The 24,597-nt window shown below is 42.5% G+C and overlaps 1 protein-coding gene across 1 annotated transcript in view; it reads left to right on the forward strand.

The window, feature by feature from the left end:
* The first annotated feature begins 5,805 nt into the window (after nt 1–5,805).
* TLX2 (T cell leukemia homeobox 2) overlaps nt 5,806–24,597 on the forward strand; it is an 85,088-nt gene continuing 66,296 nt past the window's right edge. Inside the window, exon 1 of the mRNA XM_072154721.1 lies at nt 5,806–6,196. Within this exon, the coding sequence (XP_072010822.1) occupies nt 5,806–6,196 (391 nt within the window). The remainder of the gene's footprint in view (nt 6,197–24,597) is intronic.

Genomic DNA, 24,597 nt, shown 5'->3' on the forward strand with positions numbered 1-24,597 from the left:
ACATGGGGGGCTGTATATAATATAACACATGAGGGGCTGTATATAATATAACACATGAGGGGCTGTATATAATATAACACATGGGGGGCTGTATATAATATAACACATGAGGGGGCTGTATATAATATAACACATGAGGGGCTGTATATAATATAACACATGAGGGGCTGTATATAATATAACACATGGGGGGCTGTATATAATATAACACATGAGGGGCTGTATATAATATAACACATGAGGGTGCTGTATATAATATAACACATGGGGGGCTGTATATAATATAACACATGAGGGGCTGTATATAATATAACACATGAGGGGCTGTATATAATATAACACATGGGGGGCTGTATATAATATAACACATGGGGGGCTGTATATAATATAACACATGAGGGGCTGTATATAATATAACACATGGGGGGCTGTATATAATATAACACATGAGGGGCTGTATATAATATAACACATGAGGGGCTGTATATAATATAACACATGGGGGGCTGTATATAATATAACACATGAGGGGCTGTATATAATATAACACATGAGGGGCTGTATATAATATAACACATGAGAGGGGCTGTATATAATATAACACATGAGGGGCTGTATATAATATAACACATGAGGGGCTGTATATAATATAACACATGGGGGGCTGTATATAATATAACACATGAGGGGCTGTATATAATATAACACATGAGGGGCTGTATATAATATAACACATGGGGGGCTGTATATAATATAACACATGGGGGGCTGTATATAATATAACACATGAGGGGCTGTATATAATATAACACATGGGGGGCTGTATATAATATAACACATGAGGGGCTGTATATAATATAACACATGGGGGGCTGTATATAATATAACACATGAGGGGCTGTATATAATATAACACATGAGGGGCTGTATATAATATAACACATGAGGGGCTGTATATAATATAACACATGAGGGGCTGTATATAATATAACACATGAGGGGCTGTATATAATATAACACATGGGGGGCTGTATATAATATAACACATGAGGGGCTGTATATAATATAACACATGGGGGGCTGTATATAATATAACACATGAGGGGCTGTATATAATATAACACATGAGGGGCTGTATATAATATAACACATGAGGGGCTGTATATAATATAACACATGAGGGGCTGTATATAATATAACACATGAGGGGCTGTATATAATATAACACATGGGGGGCTGTATATAATATAACACATGAGGGGCTGTATATAATATAACACATGAGGGTGCTGTATATAATATAACACATGGGGGGCTGTATATAATATAACACATGGGGGGCTGTATATAATATAACACATGAGGGGCTGTATATAATATAACACATGAGGGGCTGTATATAATATAACACATGGGGGGCTGTATATAATATAACACATGGGGGGCTGTATATAATATAACACATGAGGGGCTGTATATAATATAACACATGGGGGGCTGTATATAATATAACACATGGGGGGCTGTATATAATATAACACATGAGGGGCTGTATATAATATAACACATGGGGGGCTGTATATAATATAACACATGAGGGGCTGTATATAATATAACACATGAGGGGCTGTATATAATATAACACATGAGGGGCTGTATATAATATAACACATGAGGGGCTGTATATAATATAACACATGAGGGGCTGTATATAATATAACACATGGGGGGCTGTATATAATATAACACATGAGGGGCTGTATATAATATAACACATGAGGGGCTGTATATAATATAACACATGAGGGGCTGTATATAATATAACACATGAGGGGCTGTATATAATATAACACATGAGGGGCTGTATATAATATAACACATGAGGGGCTGTATATAATATAACACATGAGGGGCTGTATATAATATAACACATGGGGGGCTGTATATAATATAACACATGAGGGGCTGTATATAATATAACACATGGGGGGCTGTATATAATATAACACATGAGGGGGCTGTATATAATATAACACATGAGGAGCTGTATATAATATAACACATGAGGGGCTGTATATAATATAACACATGAGGGGCTGTATATAATATAACACATGAGGGGCTGTATATAATATAACACATGAGGGGCTGTATATAATATAACACATGAGGGGCTGTATATAATATAACACATGAGGGGCTGTATATAATATAACACATGAGGGGCTGTATATAATATAACACATGAGGGAGCTGTATATAATATAACACATGGGGGGCTGTATATAATATAACACATGAGGGGCTGTATATAATATAACACATGAGGGGCTGTATATAATATAACACATGGGGGGCTGTATATAATATAACACATGGGGGGCTGTATATAATATAACACATGAGGGGCTGTATATAATATAACACATGGGGGGCTGTATATAATATAACACATGGGGGGCTGTATATAATATAACACATGGGGGGCTGTATATAATATAACACATGGGGGGGCTGTATATAATATAACACATGAGGGGCTGTATATAATATAACACATGGGGGGCTGTATATAATATAACACATGAGGGGCTGTATATAATATAACACATGGGGGGGGCTGTATATAATGTAACACATGAGGGGCTGTATATAATATAACACATGAGGGGCTGTATATAATATAACACATGGGGGGCTGTATATAATATAACACATGGGGGGCTGTATATAATATAACACATGGGGGGCTTTATATAATATAACACATGGGGGGGCTGTATATAATATAACACATGAGGGGCTGTATATAATATAACACATGGGGGGCTGTATATAATATAACACATGAGGGGCTGTATATAATATAACACATGGGGGGGCTGTATATAATGTAACACATGAGGGGCTGTATATAATATAACATAAGGGAGTGTTACAATCACTATTACTATTAGTAACATTATACTTCGGTTGTTACTTCTTCTATGCTCTGCTCCTCGATGTCTCCTGATGAATGTCACTCATTGTTCGTGTTTCCTCTGTCCTGTCCGGTGAGGGGTTAATGTTGAGGACCCTCCTGCCGGCTGCTGGGGTGGTGGTTTTGGTTTATGAGATTTCCAGGACAGACAATGATCGCAGTCTGAGCAGTTCCCGGTCCTGGCAGAGAAGCTGGGACTGGTCCTGAGGAGGACAGCAGTGACACAGAGGCACCGGACCTTACCCAGGCGGGGGCATCCGAGACCTGACAGGGGCAGCAGTGACACAGAGGCACCGGACCTGACCCAGGCGGGGGGCATCCGAGACCTGACAGGGGCAGCAGTGACACAGAGGCACCGGACCTGACCCAGGCGGGGGCATCCGGGACCTGACAGGGGCAGCAGTGACATAGAGGCACCGGACCAGACCCAGGCGGGGGGCATCCGAGACCTGACAGGGGCAGCAGTGACACAGAGGCACCGGACCTGACCCAGGCGGGGGCATCCGAGACCTGACAGGGGCAGCAGTGACACAGAGGCACTGGACCTGACCCAGGCGGGGGCATCCGGGACCTGACAGGGGCAGCAGTGACACAGAGGCAGCGGACCTGACCCAGGCGGGGGCATCCGGGACCTGACAGGGGCAGCAGTGACATAGAGGCACCGGACCTGACCCAGGCGGGGGGCATCCGAGAACTGACAGGGGCAGCAGTGACACAGAGGCACCGGACCTGACCCAGGCGGGGGCATCCGAGAACTGACAGGGGCAGCAGTGACATAGAGGCACCGGACCTGACCCAGGCGGGGGCATCCGAGACCTGACAGGGGCAGCAGTGACATAGAGGCAGCGGACCTGACCCAGGCGGGGGCATCCGAGACCTGACAGGGGCAGCAGTGACACAGAGGCAGCGGACCTGACCCAGGCGGGGGCATCCGAGACCTGACAGGGGCAGCAGTGACATAGAGGCACCGGACCTGACCCAGGCGGGGGCATCCGAGACCTGACAGGGGCAGCAGTGACATAGAGGCACCGGACCTGACCCAGGCGGGGGCATCCGGGACCTGACAGGGGCAGCAGTGACACAGAGGCACTGGACCTGACCCAGGCGGGGGCATCCGGGACCTGACAGGGGCAGCAGTGACATAGAGGCACCGGACCTGACCCAGGCGGGGGCATCCGAGACCTCACAGGGGCAGCAGTGACACAGAGGCACCGGACCTGACCCAGGCGGGGGCATCCGAGACCTGACAGGGGCAGCAGTGACACAGAGGCACCGGACCTGACCCAGCCGGGGGCATCCGAGAATTGACAGGGGCAGCAGTGACATAGAGGCACCGGACCTGACCCAGGCGGGGGGCATCCGTGGTATAACGGGGCAGGACCTGACAGGGGCAGCAATGTTTTACAGAAGCCAAACCTGACCCTGCGGGATGATATCCAGGACTCAGACCTAATTATGATTAAGGACTCTGATAATATGAAGGACCAGGATTTGCTCTTGATGTGGAACTGAAACATTATAAAGAATCTGGATCTGACCTTAACGGAGCCGAATCTGGTCCTGGAGCAGGACAACATCTTACACCATTTACCCTGGTGATGGAGAGTGGTGGCAAAGAGGAGCAGAACCGGACCCTGGGGGAGAACACTGAGAGCTTAGAGGAGCAGAACCGGACCCTGAAGGAGAACACTGAGAGCTTAGAGGAGCAGAACCTGACCCTGAGGGAGAACACTGAGAGCTTAGAGGAGCTGAACCTGACCCTGGGGGAGAACACTGAGAGCTTAGAGGAGCAGAACCTGACCCTGAGGGAGAACACTGAGAGCTTAGAGGAACAGAACCTGACCCTGAAGGAGGTGGTCAAATGTTAAGAGATGCCAAACCTGACCCTCAAGTAGAACATCAATTGTTAAGAGGAGTAACACCTGACCCTGAAGGAGAACATCAATTGGTTGGAGGAGCCAAGTCCGACTGTCATATAGATCATCAGCTGTTTGGAGGAGCTGAACCTGACCCTCAAGTAGAACTTCAAATGTTAAAATAATTTGTGGGGCCACCATGGCCAGTCATCCCAAAAGTGACTGGAGCTCAAGCTAGAGTCAACATGACGGTGCAATCTAGTGACTGAGTCTTCTGCTCCTCTTAGCCGTCTCTGATGCTCTCCATCTTTCTGGGTTACGACATGGATAATGGATTACATGAACAAGCCGTGACCTGACCCATGGATTCCTGGTGGATACAATAGAAGTTTGGGAAATGACATATCACGGAGCTGGAGCTGTGGATTGTATTTGACTTCATGTTTGGGTTTTTATTTGGCCATTTAAATGCTTGGAACTCCCAGACATTTCAGAAAACGGAAACTCAAGCCAAGCTCGGAGCACTTCACCCCCGGCACAACATAGACAATTCTAGAAGAACAAGGCCACAAAAATATTTACCTTCAAGACGACGTCTTCGTGAAAATGATCGATGCTCTGGATGGAGAATTTTAAATTTGAGTGCAAAAGTAGTAGAATTGTGTCTCCACCCATGCGCCAACGAGACTTGTACCTCAGCACCTCAACGCCGACCTCCCCGGAGAAGATCTTGTGTCTTCAATGAATGCCATCCTCAGGACATCTGGTTACCAGCTCTCTGAACCCATTGAGATCAGCACCAGAATGGAGTAATATGGGCTAACGGGTGGCCTCCACCCAGAGTGTCATCACTTACAGAGTGCCCATCGTGGGGACCCCCCTCAACCCTTCACAATATTTAGTAACCAGTACTCTATGGACAGTCACAAGTACTGGAGACCACCAGCAGGAACCAGACCTGGAGCTTTCATGGATCCCCTGGACATGACACACGGGTCAGTGAATCACCATGAACCCATCAGCTTTGGCATTGACCAGATCCTGAATAATCCGGAGCAGACAGCAGGATACCCCTACAGCAGGTCTGAGGAGCCCGAGGGTCACGGGGCAGGAGCCTACTGCACCATGTATGGTCCCACCAGCTCTTCCTACAGCCTCAACATGAGGATGGATGTCAGCATGAACGTCAATGTGCGACCAGCCGGGGTGATCAGAGTGCCCGCTCACCGGCCTCTACCACAGGTGGCCCCCACCCCAGGGGCCCCAAACCTGCCCACAATGTCAAGAATGACCGGATTCTCTGCACTCACCTTCCCATGGATGGAAGGGAGCAGAAGGACCTCGAAGGAGAGAATCACGGGTAAGGAGAACATCGGGGTAACCGTAGGGTCTGTGGGGGGGGGGGGGGGGTGAGAGAAGACAAGAACCATTACAGATTTACATGACCAGACATAGGAGTGACATCTCCTGGAGTTGGGGGATTATAGCGTCTGTATATAAATATATTGGAGTGACATCTCCTGGAGTTGGGGATTATAGTGTCTGTATATAAATATATTGGAGTGACATCTCCTGGAGTTGGGGGATTATAGTGTCTGTATATGAATATATTGGGGTGACATCTCCTGGAGTTGGGGGATTATAGTGTCTATATATGAATATATTGGGGTGACATCTCCTGGAGTTGGGGGATTATAGTGTCTGTATATGAATATATTGGGGTGACACCTCCTGGAGTTGGGGGATTATAGTGTCTGTATATGAATATATTGGGGTGACATCTCCTGGAGTTGGGGGATTATAGTGTCTGGATATGAATATATTGGGGTGACATCTCCTGGAGTTAGGGGATTATAGTGTCTGTATATAAATATATTGGGGTGACATCTCCTGGATTTGGGGGATTATAGTCTCTGTATATGAATATATTGGGGTGACATCTCCTGCAGTTGGGGGATTATAGTGTCTGTATATGAATATATTGGGGTGACATCTCCTGGAGTTGGGGGATTATAGTCTCTGTATATGAATATATTGGGGTGACATCTCCTGGAGTTGGAGGATTAAAGTGTCTGTATATGAATATATTGGGGTGACATCTCCTGGAGTTGGGGGATTATAGTGTCTGTATATGAATATATTGGGGTGACATCTCCTGGAGTTGGGGTATTATAGTGTCTGTATATGAGTATATTGGGGTGACATCTCCTGGAGTTGGGGGATTATAGTGTCTGTATATAAATATATTGGGGTGACATCTCCTGGAGTTGGGGGATTATAGTGTCTGTATATAAATATATTGGGGTGACATCTCCTGGAGTTGGGGGATTATAGTGTCTGTATATGAATATATTGGAGTGACATCTCCTGGAGTTGGGGGATTATAGTCTCTGTATATGAATATATTGGGGTGACATCTCCTGGAGTTGGGGGATTATAGTGTCTGTATATGAATATATTGGGGTGACATCTCCTGGAGTTGGGGGATTATAGTCTCTGTATATGAATATATTGGGGTGATATCTCCTGGAGTTGGGGGATTATAGTGTCTGTATATGAATATATTGGGGTGACATCTCCTGGAGTTGGGGGATTATAGTGTCTGTATATGAATATATTGGGGTGACATCTCCTGGAGTTGGGGGATTATAGTCTCTGTATATGAATATATTGGGGTGACATCACCTGGAGTTGGAGGATTATAGTGTCTGTATATGAATATATTGGGGTGACATCTCCTGGAGTTGGGGGATTATAGTCTCTGTATATGAATATATTGGGGTGACATCTCCTGGAGTTGGGGGATTATAGTGTCTTTATATGACTATATTAGGGTGACATCTCCTGGAGTTGGGGATTATAGTGTATGTATATGAGTATATTGGGGTGACATCTCCTGGAGTTGGGGGATTATAGTGCCTGTATATAAATATATTGGGGTGACATCTCCTGGAGTTGGGGGATTATAGTGCCTGTATATGTATATATTGGGGTGACATCTCCTGGATTTGGGGGATTATAGTGTCTGTATATGAATATATTGGGGTGACATCCATTGGAGTTGGGGGATTATAGTGTCTGTATATAAATATATTGGGGTGACATCTCCTGGAGTTGGGGGATTATAGTGTCTGTATATGAATATATTGGGGTGACATCTCCTGGAGTTGGGGGATTATAGTGTCTGTATATGAATATATTGGGGTGACATCTCCTGGAGTTGGGGGGTTATAGTGTCTGTATATGAATATATTGGGGTGACATCTCCTGGAGTTGGGGGGTTATAGTGTCTGTATATGAATATATTGGGGTGACATCTCCTGGAGTTGGGGGGTTATAGTGTCTGTATATGAATATATTGGGGTGACATCTCCTGGAGTTGGGGGATTATAGTGTCTGTATATGAATATATTGGGGTGACATCTCCTGGATTTGGGGGATTATAGTGTCTGTATATGAATATATTGGGGTGACATCTCCTGGAGTTGGGGGATTATAATGCCTGTATATAAATATATTGGGGTGACATCTCCTGGAGTTGGGGGATTATAGTCTCTATATGAATATATTGGGGTGACATCTCCTGGAGTTGGGGGTTATAGTCTCTGTATATGAATATATTGGGGTGACATCTCCTGGAGTTGGGGGATTATAGTGTATGTATATGAATATATTGGGGTGACATCTCCTGGAGTTGGGGGATTATAGTGTCTGTATATGAATATATTGGGGTGACATCTCCTGGAGTTGGGGGATTATAGTGTCTGTATATGAATATATTAGGGTGACATCTCCTGGAGTTGGGGGTTATAGTGTCGGTATATGAATATATTGGGGTGACATCTCCTGGAGTTGGGGGGTTATAGTGTCTGTATATGAGTATATTGGGGTGACATCTCCTGGAGTTGGGGGATTATAGTGTCTGTATATGAGTATATTGGGGTGACATCTCCTGGAGTTGGGGTATTATAGTATATGTATATGAATATATTGGGGTGACATCTCCTGGAGTTGGGGATTATAGTGTCTGTATATGAATATATTGGGGTGACATCTCCTGGAGTTGGGGGATTATAGTGTCTGTATATGAGAATATTGGGGTGACATCTCCTGGAGTTGGGGGATTATAGTCTCTGTATATGAATATATTGGGGTGACATCTCCTGGAGTTGGGGGGTTATAGTGTCTGTATATGAATATATTGGGGTGACATCTCCTGGAGTTGGGGGATTATAGTCTCTGTATATGAATATATTAGGGTGACATCTCCTGGGGTTGGGGGATTATAGTGTCTGTATATGAGTATATTGGGGTGACATCTCCTGGAGTTGGGGATTATAGTGTCTGTATATCAATATATTGGGGTGACATCTCCTGGAGTTGGGGGGTTATAGTGTCTGTATATGAATATATTGGGGTGACATCTCCTGGAGTTGGGGGATTATAGTGTCTGTATATGAATATATTGGGGTGACATCTCCTGGAGTTGGGGGATTATAGTGTCTGTATATGAATATATTGGGGTGATATCTCCTGGAGTTGGGGGGTTATAGTGTCTGTATATGAATATATTGGGGTGACATCTCCTGCAGTTGGGGGATTATAGTGTCTATATATGAATATATTGGGGTGACATCTCCTGGAGTTGGGGGATTATAGCGTTTGTATATGAATATATTGGGGTGACATCTCCTGCAGTTGGGGGATTATAGTGTCTGTATATGAATATATTGGGGTGATATCTCCTGGAGTTGGGGGATTATAGTGTCTGTATATAAATATATTGGGGTGACATCTCCTGGAGTTGGGGGATTATAGTATCTGGATATGAATATATTGGGGTGACATCTCCTGGAGTTGGGGGATTATAGTCTCTGTATATGAATATATTGGGGTGACATCTCCTGGAGTTGGGGGGTTATAGTGTCTGTATATGAATATATTGGGGTGACATCTCCTGGAGTTGGGGGATTATAGTCTCTGTATATGAATATATTAGGGTGACATCTCCTGGGGTTGGGGGATTATAGTGTCTGTATATGAGTATATTGGGGTGACATCTCCTGGAGTTGGGGATTATAGTGTCTGTATATCAATATATTGGGGTGACATCTCCTGGAGTTGGGGGGTTATAGTGTCTGTATATGAATATATTGGGGTGACATCTCCTGGAGTTGGGGGATTATAGTGTCTGTATATGAATATATTGGGGTGACATCTCCTGGAGTTGGGGGATTATAGTGTCTGTATATGAATATATTGGGGTGATATCTCCTGGAGTTGGGGGGTTATAGTGTCTGTATATGAATATATTGGGGTGACATCTCCTGCAGTTGGGGGATTATAGTGTCTATATATGAATATATTGGGGTGACATCTCCTGGAGTTGGGGGATTATAGCGTTTGTATATGAATATATTGGGGTGACATCTCCTGCAGTTGGGGGATTATAGTGTCTGTATATGAATATATTGGGGTGATATCTCCTGGAGTTGGGGGATTATAGTGTCTGTATATAAATATATTGGGGTGACATCTCCTGGAGTTGGGGGATTATAGTATCTGGATATGAATATATTGGGGTGACATCTCCTGGAGTTGGGGGATTATAGTCTCTGTATATGAATATATTGGGGTGACATCTCCTGGAGTTGAGGGATTATAGTGTCTGGATATGAAAATATTGGGGTGACATCTCCTGGAGTTGGGGGATTATAGTCTCTGTATATGAATATATTGGGGTGACATCTCCTGGAGTTTGGGGATTATAGTGTCTGTATATGAATATATTGGGGTGACATCTCCTGGAGTTGGGGGGTTATAGTGTCTGTATATGAATATATTAGGGTGACATCTCCTGGAGTTGGGGGATTATAGTGTCTGGATATGAATATATTGGGGTGACATCTCCTGCAGTTGGGGGATTATAGTGTCTGTATATAAATATATTGGGGTGACATCTCCTGGAGTTGGGGGATTATAGTATCTGGATATGAATATATTGGGGTGACATCTCCTGGAGTTGGGGGATTATAGTCTCTGTATATGAATATATTGGGGTGACATCTCCTGGAGTTGGGGGGTTATAGTGTCTGTATATGAATATATTGGGGTGACATCTCCTGGAGTTGGGGGATTATAGTGTCTGTATATGAATATATTGGGGTGACATCTCCTGGAGTTGGGGGATTATAGTGTCTGTATATGAATATATTAGGGTGACATCTCCTGAAGTTGGGGGATTATAGTGTCTGTATATGAATATATTGGGGTGACATCTCCTGGAGTTGGGGGATTATAGTTTATGTATATGAATATATTGGGGTGACATCTCCTGGAGTTGGGGGATTATAGTGTCTGGATATGAATATATTGGGGTGACATCTCCTGCAGTTGGGGGATTATAGTGTCTGTATATGAATATATTGGGGTGACATCTCCTGGAGTTGGGGGATTATAGTGTCTGTATATGAATATATTGGGGTGACATCTCCTGGAGTTGGGGGTTATAGTGTCTGTATATGAATATATTGGGGTGACATCTCCTGGAGTTGGGGGTTATAGTGTCTGTATATGAATATATTGGGGTGACATCTCCTGGAGTTGGGGGATTATAGTGTCTGGATATGAATATATTGGGGTGACATCTCCTGGAGTTGGGGGATTATAGTGTCTGTATATGAATATATTGGGGTGACATCTCCTGGAGTTGGGGGATTATAGTCTCTGTATATGAATATATTGGGGTGATATCTCCTGGAGTTGGGGGGTTATAGTGTCTGTATATGAATATATTGGGGTGACATCTCCTGCAGTTGGGGGATTATAGTGTCTGTATATGAATATATTAGGGTGACATCTCCTGGAGTTGGGGGATTATAGTGTCTGTATATGAATATATTGGGGTGACATCTCCTGGAGTTGGGGGATTATAGCATTTGTATATGAATATATTGGGGTGACATCTCCTGCAGTTGGGGGTTTATAGTGTCTGTATATGAATATATTGGGGTGATATCTCCTGGAGTTGGGGGATTATAGTGTCTGTATATAAATATATTGGGGTGACATCTCCTGGAGTTGGGGGATTATAGTATCTGGATATGAATATATTGGGGTGACATCTCCTGGAGTTGGGGGATTATAGTCTCTGTATATGAATATATTGGGGTGACATCTCCTGGAGTTGGGGGATTATAGTGTCTAGATATGAATATATTAGGGTGACATCTCCTGGAGTTGGGGGATTATAGTGTCTGGATATGAATATATTGGGGTGACATCTCCTGGAGTTGGGGGATTATAGTCTCTGTATATGAATATATTGGGGTGACATCTCCTGGAGTTTGGGGATTATAGTGTCTGTATATGAATATATTGGGGTGACATCTCCTGGAGTTGGGGGGTTATAGTGTCTGTATATGAATATATTAGGGTGACATCTCCTGGAGTTGGGGGATTATAGTGTCTGTATATGAAAATATTGGGGTGACATCTCCTGGAGTTGGGGATTATAGTGTCTGTATATGAATATATTGGGGTGACATCTCCTGGAGTTGGGGGATTATAGTGTATGTATATGAATATATTGGGGTGACATCTCCTGGACTTGGGGGATTATAGTGTCTGTATATGAGTATATTGGGGTGAAATCTCCTGGAGTTGGGGGATTATAGTGTCTGTATATGAGTTTATTGGGGCGACATCTCCTGGAGTTGGGGGATTATAGTGTATGTATATGAATATATTGGGGTGACATCTCCTGGAGTTGGGGGATTATAGTGTCTGGATATGAATATATTGGGGTGACATCTCCTGGAGTTGGGGGATTATAGTCTCTGTATATGAATATATTGGGGTGATATCTCCTGGAGTTGGGGGATTATAGTGTCTGTATATGAATATATTGGGGTGACATCTCCTGGAGTTGGGGGATTATAGTGTCTGTATATGAGTATATTGGGGTGACATCTCCTGGAGTTGGGGGATTATAGTCTCTGTATATGAATATATTGGGGTGACATCTCCTGCAGTTGGGGTTTTATAGTCTCTGTATATGAATATATTGGGGTGACATCTCCTGGAGTTGGGGGATTATAGTGTCTGTATATAAATATATTGGGGTGACATCTCCTGGAGTTGGGGGATTATATTCTCTGTATATGAATATATTAGGGTGACATCTCCTGGAGTTGGGGGATTATAGTGTCTGTATATGAGTATATTGGGGTGACATCTCCTAGAGTTGGGCGATTATAGTCTCTGTATATGAATATATTGGGGTGACATCTCCTGGAGTTGGGGGATTATAGTGTCTGTATATGAATATATTGGGGTGACATCTCCTGGAGTTGGGGGGTTATAGTCTCTGTATATGAATATATTGGGGTGACATCTCCTGGAGTTGGGGATTATAGTGTCTGTATATGAATATATTGGGGTGACATCTCCTGGAGTTGGGGGATTATAGTGTCTGTATATGAATATATTGGGGTGACATCTCCTGGAGTTGGGGGATTATAGTGTCTGTATATGAATATATTGGGGTGACATCTCCTGGAGTTGGGGGATTATAGTGTCTGTATATGAATATATTGGGGTGACATCTCCTGGAGTTGCGGGATTATAGTGTCTGTATATGAATATATTGGGGTGACATCTCCTGGAGTTGGGGGGTTATAGTGTCTGTATATGAATATATTGGGGTGACATCTCCTGGAGTTGGGGGATTATAGTGTCTGTATATGAATATATTGGGGTGACATCTCCTGGAGTTGGGGGATTATAGTCTCTGTATATGAGTATATTGGGGTGACATCTCCTGGAGTTGGGGGATTATAGTGTCTGTATATGAATATATTGGGGTGACATCTCCTGGAGTTGGGGGGTTATAGTGTCTGGATATGAATATATTGGGGTGACATCTCCTGGAGTTGGGGGATTATAATCACTGGATATGAATATATTGGGGTGACATCTCCTGGAGTTGGGGGATTATAGTGTCTGTATATGAATATATTGGGGTGACATCTCCTGGAGTTGGGGGATTATAGTGTCAGTATATGAATATATTGGGGTGACATCTCCTGCACTTCGGGAATTATAGTGTCTGTATATGAATATATTGGGGTGACATCTCCTGGAGTTGGGGATTATAGTGTCTGTATATGAATATATTGGGGTGACATCTCCTGGAGTTGGGGGATTATAGTCTCTGTATATGAATATATTGGGGTGACATCTCCTGGAGTTGGGGGGTTATAGTGTCTGTATATGAATATATTGGGGTGACATCTCCTGGAGTTGGGGGATTATAGTGTCTGTATATGAATATATTGGGGTGACATCTCCTGGAGTTGGGGATTATAGTGTCTGTATATAAATATATTGGGGTGACATCTCCTGGAGTTGCGGGATTATAGTGTCTGTATATGAATATATTGGGGTGACATCTCCTGGAGTTGGGGGTTATAGTGTCTGTATATGAATATATTGGGGTGACATCTCCTGGAGTTGGGGATTATAGTGTCTGTATATGAATATATTGGGGTGACATCTCCTGGAGTTGGGGGATTATAGTGTCTGTATATGAATATATTGGGGTGACATCTCCTGGAGTTGGGGGATTATAGTGTCTGGATATGAATATATTGGGGTGACATCTCCTGCAGTTGGGGGATTATAGTCTCTGTATATGAATATATTGGGGTGACATCTCCTGGAGTTGGGGGATTATAGTGTCTGTATATGAATATATTAGGGTGACATCTCCTGGAGTTGGGGGATTATAGTGTCTATATATGAATATATTGGGGTGACATCTCCTGGAGTTGGGGAATTATAGTGTCTGTAAATAAATATATTGGGGTGACATATCTACTGGATTTATTGGAATATAGTGTCTGTATATGAATATATTGGGGTGACATCTCCTGGAGTTGGGGGATTATAGTGTCAGTATAAGAATATATTGGGGTGACATCTCCTGGAGTTGGGGGATTATAGTGTCTGGTTATGAATATATTGGGGTGACATCTCCTGGAGTTGGGGGATTATAGTCTCTGTATATGAATATATTGGGGTGACATCTCCTGGAGTTGGGGGATTATAGTGTCTGTATATGAATATATTGGGGTGACATCTCCTGGAGTTGGGGGGTTATAGTGTCTGTATATGAATATATTAGGGTGACATCTCCTGGAGTTGGGGGATTATAGTCTCTGGATATGAATATATTGGGGTGACATCTCCTGCAGTTGGGGGATTATAGTGTCTGTATATAAATATATTGGGGTGACATCTCCTGGAGTTGGGGGATTATAGTATCTGGATATGAATATATTGGGGTGACATCTCCTGGAGTTGGGGGATTATAGTCTCTGTATATGAATATATTGGGGTGACATCTCCTGGAGTTGGGGGGTTATAGTGTCTGTATATGAATATATTGGGGTGACATCTCCTGGAGTTGGGGGATTATAGTGTCTGTATATGAATATATTGGGGTGACATCTCCTGGAGTTGGGGGATTATAGTGTATGTATATGAATATATTGGGGTGACATCTCCTGGAGTTGGGGGATTATAGTGTCTGTATATGAATATATTAGGGTGACATCTCCTGGAGTTGGGGGATTATAGTGTCTGTATATGAATATATTGGGGTGACATCTCCTGGAGTTGGGGGATTATAGTGTATGTATATGAATATATTGGGGTGACATCTCCTGGAGTTGGGGGATTATAGTGTCTGTATATGAATATATTGGGGTGACATCTCCTGGAGTTGGGGGATTATAGTGTATGTATATGAATATATTGGGGTGACATCTCCTGGAGTTGGGGGATTATAGTGTCTGTATATGAATATATTGGGGTGACATCTCCTGCAGTTGGGGGATTATAGTGTCTGTATATGAATATATTGGGGTGACATCTCCTGGAGTTGGGGGTTATAGTGTCTGTATATGAATATATTGGGGTGACATCTCCTGGAGTTGGGGGATTATAGTGTCTGTATATCAATATATTGGGGTGACATCTCCTGGAGTTGGGGGATTATAGTGTCTGTATATGAATATATTGGGGTGACATCTCCTGGAGTTGGGGGATTATAGTCTCTGTATATGAATATATTGGGGTGATATCTCCTGGAGTTGGGGGGTTATAGTGTCTGTATATGAATATATTGGGGTGACATCTCCTGCAGTTGGGGGATTATAGTGTCTGTATATGAATATATTAGGGTGACATCTCCTGGAGTTGGGGGATTATAGTGTCTGTATATGAATATATTGGGGTGACATCTCCTGGAGTTGGGGGATTATAGCGTTTGTATATGAATATATTGGGGTGACATCTCCTGCAGTTGGGGGATTATAGTGTCTGTATATGAATATATTGGGGTGACATCTCCTGGAGTTGGGGGATTATAGTGTCTGTATATAAATATATTGGGGTGACATCTCCTGGAGTTGGGGGATTATAGTATCTGGATATGAATATATTGGGGTGACATCTCCTGGAGTTGGGGGATTATAGTCTCTGTATATGAATATATTGGGGTGACATCTCCTGGAGTTGGGGGATTATAGTGTCTAGATATGAATATATTAGGGTGACATCTCCTGGAGTTGGGGGATTATAGTGTCTGGATATGAATATATTGGGGTGACATCTCCTGGAGTTGGGGGATTATAGTCTCTGTATATGAATATATTGGGGTGACATCTCCTGGAGTTGGGGGATTATAGTGTCTGTATATGAATATATTGGGGTGACATCTCCTGGAGTTGGGGGGTTATAGTGTCTGTATATGAATATATTAGGGTGACATCTCCTGGAGTTGGGGGATTATAGTGTCTGTATATGAAAATATTGGGGTGACATATCCTGGAGTTGGGGATTATAGTGTCTGTATATGAATATATTGGGGTGACATCTCCTGGAGTTGGGGGATTATAGTGTATGTATATGAATATATTGGGGTGACATCTCCTGGACTTGGGGGATTATAGTGTCTGTATATGAGTATATTGGGGTGAAATCTCCTGGAGTTGGGGGATTATAGTGTCTGTATATGAGTTTATTGGGGTGACATCTCCTGGAGTTGGGGGATTATAGTCTCTGTATATGAGTTTATTGGGGTGACATCTCCTGGAGTTGGGGATTATAGTGTCTGTATATGAATATATTGGGGTGACATCTCCTGGAGTTGGGGGATTATAGTGTATGTATATGAATATATTGGGGTGACATCTCCTGGAGTTGGGGGATTATAGTGTCTGGATATGAATATATTGGGGTGACATCTCCTGGAGTTGGGGGATTATAGTCTCTGTATATGAATATATTGGGGTGATATCTCCTGGAGTTGGGGGATTATAGTGTCTGTATATGAATATATTGGGGTGACATCTCCTGCAGTTGGGGTTTTATAGTCTCTGTATATGAATATATTGGGGTGACATCTCCTGGAGTTGGGGGATTATAGTGTCTGTATATAAATATATTGGGGTGACATCTCCTGGAGTTGGGGGATTATATTCTCTGTATATGAATATATTAGGGTGACATCTCCTGGAGTTGGGGGATTATAGTGTCTGTATATGAGTATATTGGGGTGACATCTCCTGGAGTTGGGGATTATAGTGTCTGTGTATGAATATATTGGGGTGACATCTCCTGGAGTTGGGGGATTATAGTGTCTGTATATGAATATATTGGGGTGACATCTCCTGGAGTTGGGGGATTATAGTGTCTGTATATGAATATATTGGGGTGACATCTCCTGGAGTTGGGGATTATAGTGTCTGTGTATGAATATATTGGGGTGACATCTCCTGGAGTTGGGGGATTATAGTGTCTGTATATGAATATATTGGGGTGACATCTCCTGGAGTTGGGGATTATAGTGTCTGTGTATGAATATATTGGGGTGACATCTCCTGGAGTTGGGGGATTATAGTGTCTGTATATGAATATATTGGGGTGACATCTCCTAGAGTTGGCCATTATAGTCTCTGTATATGAATATATTGGGGTGACATCTCCTGGAGTTGGGGGATTATAGTGTCTGTATATGAATATATTGGGGTGACATCTCCTGGAGTTGGGGGGTTATAGTCTCTGTATATGAATATATTGGGGTGACATCTCCTGGAGTTGGGGATTATAGTGTCTGTATATGAATATATTGGGGTGACATCTCCTGGAGTTGGGGGGTTATAGTGTCTGTATATGAATATATTGGGGTGACATCTCCTGGAGTTGGGGGATTATAGTGTCTGTATATGAATATATTGGGGTGACATCTCCTGGAGTTGGGGGATTATAGTGACTGTATATGAATATATTAGGGTGACATCTCCTGGAGTTGGGGGATTATAGTCTCTGTATATGAATATATTGGGGTGACATCTCCTGGAGTTGGGGGATTATAGTGTCTGTATATAAATATATTGGGGTGACATCTCCTGGAGTTGGGGGATTATAGTCTCTGTATATGAATATATTGGGGTGACATCTCCTGGAGTTGGGGGATTATAGTGTCTGTATATGAATATATTGGGGTGACATCTCCTGGAGTTGGGGGATTATAGTGTCTGTATATGAATATATTGGGGTGACATCTCCTGGAGTTGGGGGATTATAGTGTCTGTATATGAATATATTTGGGTGACATCTCCTGGAGTTGGGGGATTATAGTGTCTGTATATGAATATATTGGGGTGACATCTCCTGGAGTTGCGGGATTATAGTGTCTGTATATGAATATATTGGGGTGACATCTCCAAGTGTTGGGGGATTATAGTGTCTGTATATGAATATATTGGGGTGACATCTCCTGGAGTTGGGGGATTATAGTGTCTGTATATAAATATATTGGGGTGACATCTCCTGGAGTTGGAGGATTATAGTCTCTGTATATGAATATATTAGGGTGACATCTCCTGGAGTTGGGGGATTATAGTGTCTGTATATGAATATATTGGGGTGACATCTCCTGGAGTTTGGGAATTATAGTGTCTGTATATGAATATATTAGGGTGACATCTCCTGGAGTTGGGGGATTATAGTGTCTGTATATGAATATATTGGGGTGACATCTCCTGGAGTTGGGGGATTATAGTGTCTGTATATGAATATATTGGGGTGACATCTCCTGGAGTTGGGGGATTATAGTCTCTGTATATGAGTATATTGGGGTGACATCTCCTGGAGTTGGGGGATTATAGTGTCTGTATATGAATATATTGGGGTGACATCTCCTGGAGTTGGGGGATTATAGTGTCAGTATATGAATATATTGGGGTGACATCTCCTGCACTTCGGAAATTATAGTGTCTGTATATGAATATATTGGGGTGACATCTCCTGGAGTTGGGGATTATAGTGTCTGTATATGAATATATTGGGGTGACATCTCCTTGAGTTGGGGGATTATAATCACTGTATATGAATATATTGGGGTGACATCTCCTGCAGTTGGGGGATTATAGTGTCTGTATATGAATATATATTGGGGTGACATCTCCTGGAGTTGGGGGATTATAGTGTCTGTATATGAATATATTGGGGTGACATCTCCTGGAGTTGGGGATTATAGTGTCTGTATATAAATATATTGGGGTGACATCTCCTGGAGTTGCGGGATTATAGTGTCTGTGTATGAATATATTAGGGTGACATCTCCTGCAGTTGGGGGATTCTAGTGTATGTATATGAATATATTGGGGTGACATCTCCTGGAGATGGGGGTTATAGTCTCTGTATATGAATATATTGGGGTGACATCTCCTGGAGTTGGGGGATTATAGTGTCTGTATATGAATATATTGGGGTGACATCTCCTGGAGTTGGGGGATTATAGTGTCTGTATATGAATATATTGGGGTGACATCTCCTGGAGTTGGGGGATTATAGTGTCTGTATATGAATATATTTGGGTGACATCTCCTGGAGTTGGGGGATTATAGTGTCTGTATATGAATATATTGGGGTGACATCTCCTGGAGTTGCGGGATTATAGTGTCTGTATATGAATATATTGGGGTGACATCTCCAAGTGTTGGGGGATTATAGTGTCTGTATATGAATATATTGGGGTGACATCTCCTGGAGTTGGGGGATTATAGTGTCTGTATATAAATATATTGGGGTGACATCTCCTGGAGTTGGAGGATTATAGTCTCTGTATATGAATATATTAGGGTGACATCTCCTGGAGTTGGGGGATTATAGTGTCTGTATATGAATATATTGGGGTGACATCTCCTGGAGTTTGGGAATTATAGTGTCTGTATATGAATATATTAGGGTGACATCTCCTGGAGTTGGGGGATTATAGTGTCTGTATATGAATATATTGGGGTGACATCTCCTGGAGTTGGGGGATTATAGTGTCTGTATATGAATATATTGGGGTGACATCTCCTGGAGTTGGGGGATTATAGTCTCTGTATATGAGTATATTGGGGTGACATCTCCTGGAGTTGGGGGATTATAGTGTCTGTATATGAATATATTGGGGTGACATCTCCTGGAGTTGGGGGATTATAGTGTCAGTATATGAATATATTGGGGTGACATCTCCTGCACTTCGGAAATTATAGTGTCTGTATATGAATATATTGGGGTGACATCTCCTGGAGTTGGGGATTATAGTGTCTGTATATGAATATATTGGGGTGACATCTCCTTGAGTTGGGGGATTATAATCACTGTATATGAATATATTGGGGTGACATCTCCTGCAGTTGGGGGATTATAGTGTCTGTATATGAATATATATTGGGGTGACATCTCCTGGAGTTGGGGGATTATAGTGTCTGTATATGAATATATTGGGGTGACATCTCCTGGAGTTGGGGATTATAGTGTCTGTATATAAATATATTGGGGTGACATCTCCTGGAGTTGCGGGATTATAGTGTCTGTGTATGAATATATTAGGGTGACATCTCCTGCAGTTGGGGGATTCTAGTGTATGTATATGAATATATTGGGGTGACATCTCCTGGAGATGGGGGTTATAGTCTCTGTATATGAATATATTGGGGTGACATCTCCTGGAGTTGGGGGATTATAGTGTCTGTATATGAGTATATTGGGGTGACATCTCCTAGAGTTGGGCGATTATAGTCTCTGTATATGAATATATTGGGGTGACATCTCCTGGAGTTGGGGGATTATAGTGTCTGTATATAAATATATTGGGCTGATATCTCCTGGAGTTGGGGGATTATAGTGTCTGTATATGAATATATTGGGGTGACATCTCCTGGAGTTGGGGGATTATAGTGTCTGTATATAAATATATTGGGCTGATATCTCCTGGAGTTGGGGGATTATAGTGTCTGTATATGAATATATTGGGGTGACATCTCCTGGAGTTGGGGGATTATAGTGTCTGTATATGAATATATTGGGGTGACATCTCCTGGAGTTGGGGGATTATAGTGTCTGTATATGAATATATTGAGGTGACATCTCCAGGAGTTGGGGGTTATAGTGTCTGTATATGAATATATTGGGGTGACATCTCCTGGAGTTGGGGATTATAGTGCATGTATATGAATATATTGGGGTGACATCTCCTGGAGTTGGGGGTTATAGTGTCTGTATATGAATATATTGGGGTGACATCTGCTGGAGTTGGGGATTATAGTGTCTGTATATGAATATATTGGGGTGACATCTCCTGGAGTTGGGGGATTATAGTGTCTGTATATGAATATATTGGGGTGACATCTCCTGGAGTTGGGGGATTATAGTGTCTGTATATGAATATATTGGGGTGACATCTCCTGGAGTTGGGGGATTATAGTCTCTGTATATGAATATATTGGGGTGACATCTCCTGGAGTTGGGGGATTATAGTGTCTGTATATGAATATATTGGGGTGACATCTCCTGGAGTTGGGGGATTATAGTGTCTGTATATGAATATATTAGGGTGACATCTCCTGGAGTTGGGGGATTATAGTGTCTATATATGAATATATTGGGGTGACATCTCCTGGAGTTGGGGGATTATAGTGTCTGTATATAAATATATTGGGGTGACATCTCCTGGATTTGTTGGAATATAGTGTCTGTATATGAATATATTGGGGTGACATCTCCTGGAGTTGGGGGATTATAGTGTCAGTATAAGAATATATTGGGGTGACATCTCCTGGAGTTGGGGGATTATAGTGTCTGTATATGAATATATTGGGTTGACATCTCCTGGAGTTGGGGGATTATAGTGTCTATATATGAATATATTGGGGTGACATCTCCTGGAGTTGGGGGATTATAGTGTCTGTATATGAATATATTGGGGTGACATCTCCTGGATTTGTTGGAATATAGTGTCTGTATATGAATATATTGGGGTGACATCTCCTGGAGTTGGGGGATTATAGTGTCAGTATAAGAATATATTGGGGTGACATCTCCTGGAGTTGGGGGATTATAGTGTCTGTATATGAATATATTGGGTTGACATCTCCTGGAGTTGGGGGATTATAGTGTATGTATATGAATATATTGGGGTGACATCTCCTGGAGATGGGGGTTATAGTCTCTGTATATGAATATATTGGGGTGACATCTCCTGGAGTTGGGGGATTATAGTGTCTGTATATGAGTATATTGGGGTGACATCTCCTAGAGTTGGGCGATTATAGTCTCTGTATATGAATATATTGGGGTGACATCTCCTGGAGTTGGGGGATTATAGTGTCTGTATATAAATATATTGGGCTGATATCTCCTGGAGTTGGGGGATTATAGTGTCTGTATATGAATATATTGGGGTGACATCTCCTGGAGTTGGGGGATTATAGTGTCTGTATATAAATATATTGGGCTGATATCTCCTGGAGTTGGGGGATTATAGTGTCTGTATATGAATATATTGGGGTGACATCTCCTGGAGTTGGGGGATTATAGTGTCTGTATATGAATATATTGGGGTGACATCTCCTGGAGTTGGGGGATTATAGTGTCTGTATATGAATATATTGAGGTGACATCTCCAGGAGTTGGGGGTTATAGTGTCTGTATATGAATATATTGGGGTGACATCTCCTGGAGTTGGGGATTATAGTGCATGTATATGAATATATTGGGGTGACATCTCCTGGAGTTGGGGGTTATAGTGTCTGTATATGAATATATTGGGGTGACATCTGCTGGAGTTGGGGATTATAGTGTCTGTATATGAATATATTGGGGTGACATCTCCTGGAGTTGGGGGATTATAGTGTCTGTATATGAATATATTGGGGTGACATCTCCTGGAGTTGGGGGATTATAGTGTCTGTATATGAATATATTGGGGTGACATCTCCTGGAGTTGGGGGATTATAGTCTCTGTATATGAATATATTGGGGTGACATCTCCTGGAGTTGGGGGATTATAGTGTCTGTATATGAATATATTGGGGTGACATCTCCTGGAGTTGGGGGATTATAGTGTCTGTATATGAATATATTAGGGTGACATCTCCTGGAGTTGGGGGATTATAGTGTCTATATATGAATATATTGGGGTGACATCTCCTGGAGTTGGGGGATTATAGTGTCTGTATATAAATATATTGGGGTGACATCTCCTGGATTTGTTGGAATATAGTGTCTGTATATGAATATATTGGGGTGACATCTCCTGGAGTTGGGGGATTATAGTGTCAGTATAAGAATATATTGGGGTGACATCTCCTGGAGTTGGGGGATTATAGTGTCTGTATATGAATATATTGGGTTGACATCTCCTGGAGTTGGGGGATTATAGTGTCTGTATATGAATATATTGGGGTGACATCTCCTGCACTTTGGGGATTATAGTGTCTGTATATGAATATATTGGGGTGACATCTCCTTGAGTTGGGGGATTATAATCACTGTATATGAATATATTGGGGTGACATCTCCTGCAGTTGGGGGATTATAGTGTCTGTATATGAATATATATTGAGGTGACATCTCCTGGAGTTGGGGGATTATAGTGTCTGTATATGAATATATTGGGGTGACAACTCCTGGAGTTGGGGGATTATAGTGTCTGTATATGAATATATTGGGGTGACATCTCCTGGAGTTAGGGGATTATAGTGTCTGTATATGAATATATTGGGGTGACATCTCCTGGAGTTAGGGGATTATAGTGTCTGTATATGAATATATTAGGGTGACATCTCCTGCAGTTGGGGGATTATAGTGTCTGTATATGAGTATATTGGGGTGACATCTCCTGGAGTTGGGGGATTATAGTCTCTGTATATAAATATATTGGGGTGACATCTCCTGGAGTTGGGGGATTTTAGTGTCTGTATATGAATATATTGGGGTGACATCTCCTGGAGTTGGGGAATTATAGTGTCTGTATATGAATATATTGGGGTGACATCTCCTGGAGTTGGGGGATTATAGTGTCTGTATATGAATATATTGGGGTGACATCTCCTGGAGTTGGGGGATTTTAGTGTCTGTATATGAATATATTGGGGTGACATCTCCTGGAGTTGGGGGATTATAGTGTCTGTATATGAGTATATTAGGGTGACATCTCCTGGAGTTGGGGGATTATAGTCTCTGTATATGAATATATTGGGGTGACATCTCCTGGAGTTGGGGGATTATAGTGTCTGTATATGAATATATTGGGGTGACATCTCCTGGAGTTGGGGGATTATAGTGTCTGGATATGAATATATTGGGGTGACATCTCCTGGAGTTGGGGGATTATAGTCTCTGTATATGAATATATTG

This window comes from Engystomops pustulosus, chromosome 1 (genome assembly GCF_040894005.1).
Source record: "Engystomops pustulosus chromosome 1, aEngPut4.maternal, whole genome shotgun sequence".
Lineage (NCBI taxonomy): Eukaryota > Metazoa > Chordata > Amphibia > Anura > Leptodactylidae > Engystomops > Engystomops pustulosus.